The following is an 11,297-nucleotide window of genomic DNA, read 5'->3' as shown; positions in this document are numbered from 1 at the left end:
CCCTCCCTCCCTCCCCCCCACACGGTCCGAGTTGAGCCGCCACGGAGAGAAGGCGGGAGCGCCGGAAACGAAAAAGGGGGGAGGGAGGGAAATAGCAATGTAGGGGGGGGCGGCAATTGGGAAGGGGGGGAATGCAAAGGTCGAGTCACTTCCGGAAGCGGTAGAGCACATCCGGCGCCGCTCGCGCCAGGAGTCCTGAGGCCCGGAGTGACGCCGCGGAGGGGCGGAAGTGGCTTCGGCTCCGGGACCCGGTGGAACCTCCGTGGATGTGACGCCACAACGGAAGTGAAGGAGCGTTCTGCTGAGGGCAGAAGCCGAACCTTCCCTTCCGAACGCCCGGCGGGCCCCCGGCTTCCGGAAGGGGCTTCTGGGGAAGTGGGAGGGCGGAACCGCGACAGGTTCATGAATTATGCATCAAGGTACGGGCGGACCTGCGGGTTCTTAAAGACTAGGGTCGCGTCTCCCTTACCTCGGTGGGGGAAGAGGCGACGTAGAAAGTGACCGTTTTTGTTTTTTTATATGGTACTCTCAAGGATGTTTCAATGCTTTGGATACGCGGGTGAGGACTGGATGTGTCCGTTTTCTGAGGTTCCTACTTAGGCCCAGAGAGTAACTAATAACCTCTCCCCAGCCATCAAAATCCCACCCCGCCCCAGCCGGGTTACGCAGTGGCTAGGAGCGTCAGCCTGCGGACCGAAGGCTCCGGGTTCGAATCCGCTCAAGGGCACCTACCTTGGTTGCAGGCTCCTCCCCCGCTCGGGCCCTGCTCAGGGCTCTTGCCGGAGGCAACCAACCCATGACTTTTTCTCACATCATGTTTCTGTCTTTCCCCCCCGTCTTCCACTCTCCCTAAAAACCAATGGGAAAATATCCTCGGGCGAGGATTAACAACAAAAGTCCGATCCCTCCCTGACCACACCCCTTACTCTCTGCTTTGGTCTCTAGGTTCTTTTTGCCCACCTCCGCGTCTCTGTCTTCCCACTCTGCTTCGCTTTTACACAGGGCACTCATCACTACCTGACATTGTATTGTTTCCGTCTCTTCCCACTAGAATATCGGCCTCGTGAGGGCAAGTTCTTTGAGTTGTTTGCTGCTGTATCCTCAGAGCCTGGCATTTACTTAGTGGTCGGTAAACGTTTGTTGCATAAATGAACACTTAATGTGAACTCTTTCAGGAAGCCTTCCCTGATTGCTCCAACCCATAACGGTGCCTTTCTCTGAATTCCTACAGCATTTAGTCTGTACCTTTCGTTGCTGTTTTATCTCTTTCATATACGTGACTCTTCAGCGAGGTTGTCAGCTCTCAGGGAAAAGGAGCTGCTTCACTGAGCACATAGTAAATGCTGAATAGTTATACACCGGTCACCCACAGTTTCGCTTTCCGCTGTTTCTGTTACACTTGGTCAACTGTGGTCCAAAAATATTAAGTGGAAAATTCCAGAAATAAACAATTCATAACTTTTAAATGACATGCCTTTCTCAGTAGCGTGATGAAATCTCCAGCCATCCAGCTGAGTCTGGGACATGACTCATCCCTTTGTCCAGGCTCTCCAAGATGTACATTCTCCTTGCTCTCATTAGTTCCTTAGTAGCCATCTTGGTTGTCATATTGACTCTGGAGGGATTGCAGTGCTTGTGTTCAAGGAACCCTTATTTTATTTAATAGTGGCCCGAAAGCACCAGAGTGGTGGTGCTGGCAACTCAGATATGGCAGTTCAAAAGCCAGGAAGTGATTGCTGTAAGTGAAAAGGTATATATGGCCCAGCCTGCATGGCTCAGTGGTTGAGCGTTGACCTATGAACCTGGAGGTCATGGTTTGATTTTTTAAAAGAAAAAGTAAAAGGTATATATGTATAGGAAAAAAACATATTTTATATATATAATATATATATTTCCGTTCCATCCCCTGGGGGATCTTAGAACTTACCCCCTGCAGATAAGGAAGGACTACTGTATGTTATTTGAGTAAATGAATGCTGCCACTAGCCTGCACCGTGATTCAGCTCTGGATTCAGCTCTATTTTGGCTGAAACAGAATTGAAGTCCCTCCTATTAACAGAAACAGCCCCTTGGTCAGAGAGCAAAATAAGCCCAAAATAACTATAATGCCCATTTTACAAATAATGAAAATAGGAAAGATATAGGTGATTTTTCCCCCCAAGATCACAGCAATGAACTAGAAAAGAACACCTAAAAATAAACACTTAACGTAAATGTTTAAAAATACATGTATCTTTGGCCTGTAATTATTTGTATCTTTTAAAAAAATAAATCTTTATTGTTGAAAGTATTACATATGTTCCCTTTTCCCCCCCATTGACCCCTCCAGCCAGCCCTACCCCCCCACCCCGGAGGTCTTTGGTTGATTACCTCCCACCCACCCCCACCTTCCCTCCCAGATTCTGCACTCTGTTGCTGTTCATATCTTTTTTAAAGTATCTAATATTCTTATCACCTTTCGGGGGGCTGTACTGGCTGTGTTAACCTGGTAGCAACAGCTAGGGCTAGCAACAGTCTTAAGGGCTCAGATGTGACCAGACCCAGTTGCTGAATGAGTTAGAGATTGATGATTTGAGAAATGTTGAATTTGGGGGCTGAGAGAAAAGTGGGAGCAAAATAGTAGTCATCACTGTAAGTCCTGGTTCTCTTCCAGTTCTTTTCCTCTTTACATTAACTGATACTCCCTGGGCCTCAGTGTCTGCAACTGTCAGTCCTGCTCTCGCTCTCGCTCTAAGAAGCAAGTCTTTAAGTTCCTTGAACTCCTCAGAGAGAAGCTTTAGATAGAGAACTGTGGGGTGCAGAGGGAGGAAGGCTGTTAATTTTAGCTTGGGGTTTTCCAGCTGGCACACTGTTACCATCTTGAATCACTTCCACACCCTGAGCTCTGCCTGGGAGATCCCTCCTCCCGGGGGCTTCCCCATTCCTGGTTTGGTCTGAGCCACAATGGTAAGCATTCCAGAAAAATGCTTAAGAGAAGCCTGGCTGAGTCATTTGATGCACAGCTCAGGAGGCAAAGAAAGTACAGTGATGAGAGACCCTGGTCCCAGTAGTGCCTGCGATCCAAGAACCAAAAGGGTAGTATAGTCATTGTTTATGTTCTTCGTCTGTCATTATGCAGTGACTCTCTGCCCTACCACTTACTGGCAGCCTTCTGAGGGCCTCCAAGGTCCCATCGTTTCATTTTCAACTCCATGAGAGAGAAAGGTTAGGATCTGTTCCCTGTGGGCTCAAGACACTTCCTGGTCAGCATGGCAGTGTGACTTAGTTTGGGGTAATTCCTTTAGGACAACTCAGAAGACTAGGATGTCTCCTTTCTCCTCTGTCTCTGCACCTGACTTTCCATAGGGAAGAGAACATTTAGCGAGAGGGAGCAGTTGAGGATTTCCAGTGTTTTTCTGGTGTATTTTAATATATTTAAATTTAGAGAAACAGCAGTCTAATCAGGCAATAATTAATTCCCTCTTCATCAGGGGCCTTCATGTGTGCCTTTTGCATATGGATGAGCCACAGGGTCACACTGTCCCTCTGAAGAGACAGTTGCTGAAGGTGATAGAGCTGAGTGTGCTCTCCGGGCACTTGAGCTCCTTCCCCTCCGTCCTGTGCTTCCCCCTCCCTGCACCTGACAAGGACTAGATTCCTGTGGGGAAAGAAGAGAAAGGTTAATGAGGCTTCCTCTCCCATCCTCCAGGATTCCTCTCTCACTGCCCCCCACCCCTCCCATCAGCGCCTCTTCCTGGACCCTCAGTCCCATCCAGCCATCCTGTCCACCACCTACCCACTGGGATCTCTTCAGGCCCCACTGGGCTGCCTCGGAGCCCTCATCAGCAGCCTATTTGCTTTGTACCTCTGCTGTTAGTTGGTTTATCACTCCTTGGCCCCACTCTGCTTCCCTCTGTCACAATCTTTTTCTTAGGGAGTCTGACATCCTGAATGCACACACTGCTCTGGTCCTGAGAAATGTGCTGCCTCCTCCCCACTAACCTTGGTGCGCCGGATGGACTCAGTCTTACTTCCCTGAGTACACAGTCAAGCTCTCCAACACCTAAAACACACACCTACCAACCCATGTACATTCCTAATTTGAGCTACAAATATAAACACATGTATGCATACACAGCCTGGGGCAGCCCAGATGCCTTTTGGCACATTACAGTCTCCTCTCCTCCCTGGAGCTCCCCATTTCCAGGGAGCAAAAGGGGAACAGATGGGGGTGGGGAGAGAAATGGGACCTGGGTGGTTACCATGGCAACGGAGCCTAGCAACAGCTGAGAGGCTGATGTGTGTGTGGGCTTTTGCAGGGTTGTTATAAGAGCCAAACCTAGAATTGGGGGCTCAGAGGTGACTGATCCCAGCTGGGCAGCTTGGATCCCCTCCCCCAAACACACCCCTTGATTCCACCTCCACACCCTATCAGAGAAAGCAGAGTGGGGAAAGCTAATGCGTTAACTACAGGGCTTCTAATGCTACACAGCTTTTGGGGGGCAGGTTAGGGAGCATGGCTGAAAATAAACCAAGCAGGGCAGCCTCTTTCCCATTGCTCATTTTTCTCTTCTTTCACCTTTCACCCTCCCTCTGTATTATCAGCTCTCTCTTCTTCATTTTCTTGCTTCTCCATTGCCTGTCCTTCTATGTAATTTGCCCTTATTTTGTCTCCTTTCACATGGTCTCTCTTGACCTGCACTGGCAAGTGACAGGCAAGCCATTCTTCCAGTTTCTCTTGCTCTGTCTGCTCCCTTAGTTTCTCTTCCTTCCAGCTAGTTCTAAGTTAAAGCCCTTGAATCCCAACTCCAGGTCAGAGTAGGCCGGTCACATTGGGCTGGAGGGGTTCCCGGGTTCATCCTCTTTCTCCCTCTTGGCCGCCCATCACCTCTCCTCCCGTCCACTCTACAGGGCTCATAAGACAGAATCAGGGAACTCAGGTATCTTGCAAAGGCTTTATTTGAAAATTTTGAAACTTACATCCCACAAGAATTCAAGATTATCACCACAAGAAGAAAGAGATAATACAAAAATATATATCACAGCATAGGAGCCAGGTAAGAGAGGAAGAAGGAAGGTGGGAAAAATTATGAGAAGTAGGGAGAAACCTGGGGGCAGGGGGACAAAAGGAGGGAGAGTGGAAGAACAAAGGAGGGAGGGAAGGAGTGATGTTGGGGAGCCCAAGAAGGGGAGGGATAAATTGGGAGGCAGAGCTCCCAATGGCCTTGAACCAGCTGGCTCCATTCCCTGGCAGCCTCAGTGGAATTAGGGAGGCCCTTCGAGAGGCTGGGAAGTAGAGGACTGGCTCAGGGGGCTCTGAATTCCAGAGAGTGACACACACACAGACAGCCAGGACAGATAAGACAAAGGGACTTAGGAGGAAGGGCAGGGCAAATGGGAGCCCCTTTCGTGGGTAGTGCAGCAGGTGACTCCCCAAAACCCATCTCCCAGACAACAGAACTTAGCAGTGGGGTGGGGGAGAAGTGTGGGGCCTCACTACCCTCATCCTTATGGGAGCCCTCAGGGTATGAGATCACCCATGGAGTGGAATGAGGGAGACAGTGAAACTCATGACCAGGAACAGGATGGGCCATGACAGATGGGGGGCACAAGGAGCCCCCAGCTCACCTCCCACCCACCTCTGGGGCAGCATGCAGGAGCCACAGAAAATAGATCAGTGGGTGTTCATGAGGGAGAATGTAAGCACAACACACAACACAACATGGAGCCAGGAAATGCATGTGAGAGGAATGGTAAAGTCAGCCACTGACCACTGAGTGACTGAGATGAGCATGAAATGTGGGAAGAGAAAATGAAAAATGAGAAACAAGAGAGAGAATGTGGGGGGTCAGCAGAGGGGAGAGAGGGGGATGGGGAGAGGGTGCAGAAGGCTGGCTGCACAAGAGCATGAGTGTGTGCAATGGCCCGTGAGAGTGGAGGTGAGTGTGCAAGGCTTTCATGTGAGTGTGCAAGGGTGGGGAGGGGGCACCAGAAACCAGAGGCCCCACTTAAAGGAGGGTGAGCAGATAGGATTGCCTATAGGGCCAGTGAGTGTTCCAGGGTGGTGTGCCAGGGCAGAAGCCAGGAGCCCTGCAGCCCCAGCTCCCACAGCTGCCCTACCCTCAGTGGGATGGTGGCTATGCCGGCCCCTTGGCCTCCTGCTTGGTGGCACCCCAACATTGATGGGCATCACAGATTCACCAGGGGAATCCTGAGAGGAAGAGGGAAAGGGTGCAGTCAGGAAACAAGGGGTAAGCCGGAATTGAAAGGGGAGTCCAAGACAAAGGGAGTCAAGGCTAAGAGGGCGGAATTGGAGTTAAATGGCAGCATGAGAATAGGACAGAGATCCACAGAGCAGGAGAAGGAAGGGTCCCCTCAGAGAAGAGGGGTCCAGGCTCCTTGGGAAGGGACAGGGACCAGGCTGGGAAGGAGAGCCAGGGGCTCTGGGAGGGCCAGGCCCTTCCTCCTTCCCACCCACCCAGGAGGGAGCACCCCCAACCACAGCTCCAGAGACCTAAACGTCCTCCCCTCCCCACCCTCCATCTTTTTGCCCTGGCCCTCACCGGTTCAACTGGAAGGCTGGAGCCCCTTTGGGCTGGGGCATCCCAGGCCCAAGCCGGGGTCCCCCTCGGGGCTCCTCGTGGTCAGGGGTGGGGGTTGGCGAGTCCCCGAAGGCCCCCAGCACAGTGACCCCAGCTGGGGACAGGTCTGTCAGCGGCTGCTGGCTCTCCTCCTGCCTCAGGGCACCTTGCTGTCCTGAGGGCCTGCGCCGCTTCTGGCTGCGGTCCCAGCTGGTGCACCGGAAGGGAAGAGGTTCTCTCACACACTTAAGAAGCCCCCATCCTGAGCCTGCAGGGTTAATCACCCCCAGCCTCCCTTAGGCACCCCTAAGAACAGCTGGGGAAACGGGCCTTGCACAGAAGAAAAATATCCCAGCTGCACCAAATCTGAAACCAAGTGTCCATAAAACCACTTCTCCTACCCTGCCCGCCCTGGGACGCTGGGATCTACACCATCCCCCCAACCTGGTCCAGATCCACAGAGTTAGTACTTCCTCCCCACCAACAGGTGGAATCCCCCGGAATCGCCTGGGGAGGCGTACCCAGAAAACCATTTCTCTCCTCAGCAAGCACCTTGGCAGGTTTAGTTCTAATTCAAAGCCAGCTAATGACCTGGACACTTTAACGATTCTCTCAGTAACGTGTGAAGGACTGGGTGACCCATTATTAAATGCAGGCCAAGAAAGCTCCAGATTTACTCCCTCCTCCCCAGGTGCCCTAAGAAGGGGCTCTGCAGACTGGGTCACTGTTCTCAGTCTTGGAGGAAACAAGGACAAGGAATGCCCAGCAAAGGCCCTAGTGCACATAATAACCCCCCCACCGCTCCCATTATCCTTGTATGTCCCTGGGAGAAGGAATGTGCCCTGGTTTCTCACTGTCTCCCCCGACCCAAATCCTTAACTACCTTTCCCCAAGGTCTTGCCTTAATCTACCACTCCCTATCCCACCCCCAACAAAATCCTGCCCTTGCTTCTTCCCTCCTTCCAGCCAAACATCCAGTTCCCAACGGCCAACACCCTCATCCCCACAGCTTACCAGAACTTGAAGATGATGCCAGTGGCCACGAGAACAATGATGATGGAGATGGTAATTGTGACATAGAGCTGGGGGTCCACACCTGATTGGGGTGGGAAGAAAGTTTTAGGGGGGCTCAGTGTGGTAGGAGCCACAAGGGAGTGGGGACGGGGCTAGGCTGCAGGTTCAGTAAGCTTGAGGAGGGCTGCCCATGTGAATCCACGTTGCCCAACTCTTTCTAGAGCCCCTCCCCCTTTATTCCGTTCATCAGCTTCACCCAGAGTTTTCAGCTCTTTTCTTCCCAAATCCCCCACTTCCCCAATCCTGTATATATGTGATGAGAGGGGGCTCCAAGGTCAGACAGAACCCTGTTCTCTGTACAGAAACCAGGGGGTGGAACCGTCCATCTGTGCTCTGGCCACACCCCCAAACCACTGGCCCTGGCTCTGCAGTCTCTGAGCTGAGCTGTCACCCTGGGGCTCCTTTCATGGTGTTCCTCTGCATGGAATGCACCCAGTCAAGGTTCAGTTCAAATGTCAATTCTTGGAAGGTGTTCTGATCCCCAGGCAGAGGCCGTCTCTCCCAATCTGCATGATGCTGTAACCACATAGGAACTTCATTTCTTTAATATAACCTTTTTCCTTTCTTTTTTCTTTTGTTAATCCTCACCCTAGGATATTTTTCCATTGATTTTTAGAGAGAGTGGAAGGGAAGGGAAAGGACACGGAGAGAGAAACATCAATGTGAGAGAGACATCCATTGGTTGCCTCCGCATGCCTCGACCAGAGCCAGGAATCTGTGGACCAGAGTCAAGCCCAGGGCCCTTCCGTCTGAGGGTCGATGCTCTAGTCACTGAGCCAAATCGGCTAGGGCTCTCCTCTTTTCTTAAGCAACATGCTGAGCATGCCACTAGTAGAGCACTTATTACACTGACATCCCCAAGTGTTTACACATCTGTCTTCTCCAATGGCCCCGAGCTCCTCCAGGGCTCAGACGCGTCTTCATCTCTGCCTCCTGTGCCAGTGTGGTGCCTGACACATTTGTGGAAGGAGCTAACAGACAAGGCCTCGCTTGCTGCCCTGAGCTTCAACCAGCCTCCCCACCCTCATATCCCTACCGCCCTCTCACACTTCCACTCACCTTCCCCACGACCCCCGAACAAGAATGGCCGCAGGGTGGCAGGTGCTTCTCTAAGGATGATCCCATCTCCATCACCCCGCATGGAGTCTGAGTTGGGGTGTGGGGTAGCCAGCCCATGGGGGGCTGCAAAACCATAGTCCAGGGGCAAAAATCCAGGATTGGCAGAGTTGGGATCCCCCCCATCCTCTCGAGACACTGTAGGGCCCCATACAATAGCCCAGGGATACTGGGATGAGGGTGGCCCCTCTTCAAAGCCTGATGGGGTGGCAGGGGGCGCGGTGCCTGGCAGGACTTGCCGCCTGGATCTTGGAACCCGAGGGGATCGGCTTGGTGGAGGTGCCCGCTCCCACACACAGACATGGCGTGGGGCTGAGGGACCTCCCCGGGCGCATGGGGGACGTGCTGGGGCTGGTGGGGTTCGAGGGGAGGAGGAGGAGCCTTGAGCAGGTGGTGGGAAGGGCAGCAACAGCAGTGGCCAGAGAGGGAGGAGGTGGGACAGCAGCAGCGCAGGCCTACAAAAAGGGAGAAAGAGAGGGTGAGACAGAAGCCCATCTTGGGCCTGTGTGTGGGGAAGACAGGCTCATACCTGTGATCCCCAGCTGCCTCTCTCCAGGTCTCTCTGCAAAAGCAGGCGGGCTTTGGGAAGGTTCAGCCTCATTTCCTATCTTCCCAGGGTCTAGCCCTTAGGATGGAGGGCCCTTGATGGGTCTAGGGAGGAAAGGGCCAAGACCTCAGGGAACGCTCCCTCTGCTGTGCCGAACTTACCACATCCTGGACTCCATGCTCGAGATCTTCCTCAGCTGTGACCCAGATTTTCGGCTTTTACTGGGGAAGAGAAGGGATTGTCACATCCTCACCCTGCCCTGCGTTCTTCCCCAGCTCATTCATCCACCAATTCTACCCACATCTCCCCTCCCATGCTGCTGGCTGCCAGCAAAGCTGCTGCCCCCTCCCCCCCAGGATTCACTGCTGCTGAGCATCCTTTGGGGGGAAAAACTCCCCAAGTGGCTCCCTGTCTAGCTCCCAGCCCCTCTCTACAACCACCCAGGTCGCTGTTATCTCCCCACCCCAGGGCCTATCTCACTTCTCAGGCTTCCTTCTGACTTCCTTGCCCACAGCTCTAAGCTTTTCTTGGATCTTAATTTAGAGTCAAGAACCTTGTGATTCCTTGAGCACCTACCGCTAGGGTAAGAGTCAGGGTGGGGGAGGGTAGAGGAAGTCAATCTGAGTGTGTGAGTGTGTGTGTGGCAAGTGCCCAGCCTGCCCACCCCACCTGTAGTCCCAGGCAATTCTCTTAGGATTGGCCCCAGGAATCTGCATCTTTAGGAGAAGGGGAAGAGGAGATGGAGGGAGGGAAGGAAAGAGGCAGAGAGAGGTGAGTGGGAGAAAAACTACAGAACATACTTTTTGCTCAGTGTTTAATCATACAAATGCATAGATGCCCTCTGACGGGAGGAGCCACCCTTACATGTAGCTCTCCTGGGTGAAGAATCCTGGAAGAGTCAGGGTGGTTGCTTTTGAAAGAGGAAGAACATGTGTTCAGGGTTGAGGGTGCTGGACCCAGGGTGGGCCAGGCTCCCCTAAGTAAATGAGAATATGATACCCTGTGGATTATGGGTCTAAATCCATACTCTCAGTACCCTCAGAGAATAATGGGAATAAGATAAGAAGGTCTGGGGAAGGGAATGGGAAAATGGGCAGAGGGGAGGGATGTGAAGGGGTGAAGGGCCCAGAAGGGAATGGTGGGTTAGGAGCGAGAAGGAAGACGGCATAGAGCACAGAGCAGGGGGAGAGGAGTCCGTCCTGACAGAGAACAGAAGGGGGGCAGGCACAGAGGCTGGAAGCTTGGAGGATGCTGAGGGAGAACAGGATGAGTTAAAGGTCAGGGAGGGAAACAGAGGGTGAGGGGGTCACAGGAGCAGGGGAAGAAGGGGAAAGGGCAGGAAGGGAGAAGGAAAGGTGCAGGCAGGAAGGGAAGGTGGACACCGTGCAAGGGGAAGGGAGAGAGGGGTGGAGAAGAGCAGGGTTGGGGAGAAGGGAAATGGGAAAGGAGGGAGCATAACACCGATGACAAAATAAGAGGAAGGGCTGGGGACCGAAGACAAACAGCAAAGATGGAGGAGTTGGAAATTGCTTCTTCCGATGTAAAGGGATGTGGGGCTATGGGAGGAGACAGGGATAGGGGCATGGTGGGAAGAAGGGAGAGAGGGAGGAGAGAGAAGCAGCAGGAGGGAGGAAGTAAGGAGTGTGGGAGCGAACCAGTGAAGCGGAGAGGGCCCTCAGGGGTCTCTGCGGCCGGCCGACTCGGGACTCACTCACCTCTCCGCCGTATGCATCACCCCCTCCCCACGCCGTCAACTCGGGTCCCAGGACCCTACGCCCCTCCAGCCACCCCTTCCAGGAAGCCCGCAGTCCCCAGGCTGGCGCGCCACCCCCACCCTTTCCTCGCGCCTCGCGGACCTGTTGTGCGCAGGAGACCAGATGGGGGTGGGGCGGGAGCCTGGAGGTGGGGGATCCCGGCCCCATTTCCAGCGTGGCCCCAGCCCACCCCTCTCACAGGCCCGCGCACCCCGCTGGAGAGCAGTGAGAGTTGGGGAGAAAACG

General features: G+C 53.3%; 1 protein-coding gene across 4 annotated transcripts in view; it reads right to left on the bottom strand.

The window, feature by feature from the left end:
- Positions 1–4,918: 4,918 nt before the first annotated feature.
- The window catches only part of PIANP (PILR alpha associated neural protein), a 22,634-nt gene continuing 16,255 nt past the window's right edge, over positions 4,919–11,297 (bottom strand). The window contains exons 1-6 of one of the 4 annotated variants that reach the window (XM_006757575.2): positions 11,154–11,278; positions 9,459–9,518; positions 8,694–9,205; positions 7,575–7,656; positions 6,543–6,770; positions 4,919–6,190 (exon numbers count right to left, since the gene is read on the bottom strand). In XM_006757575.2, the coding sequence (XP_006757638.1) occupies positions 6,169–6,190; positions 6,543–6,770; positions 7,575–7,656; positions 8,694–9,205; positions 9,459–9,475 (861 nt within the window). In that variant the 5' untranslated portion in view covers positions 9,476–9,518; positions 11,154–11,278 and the 3' untranslated portion in view covers positions 4,919–6,168. Of the gene's footprint in view, positions 6,191–6,542; positions 6,771–7,574; positions 7,657–8,693; positions 9,206–9,458; positions 9,524–9,777; positions 10,635–11,012; positions 11,103–11,153; positions 11,279–11,297 lie in introns of those variants that run through there. The other 3 variants (XM_006757574.2, XM_006757576.2, XM_015559961.1) reach the window with 3 other exon arrangements.

The sequence above is a fragment of the Myotis davidii genome, unplaced genomic scaffold, assembly GCF_000327345.1.
Source record: "Myotis davidii unplaced genomic scaffold, ASM32734v1 scaffold13, whole genome shotgun sequence".
Classification (NCBI taxonomy): Eukaryota; Metazoa; Chordata; class Mammalia; order Chiroptera; family Vespertilionidae; genus Myotis; species Myotis davidii.
This window is presented reverse-complemented; position numbering and strand designations above follow the sequence as displayed.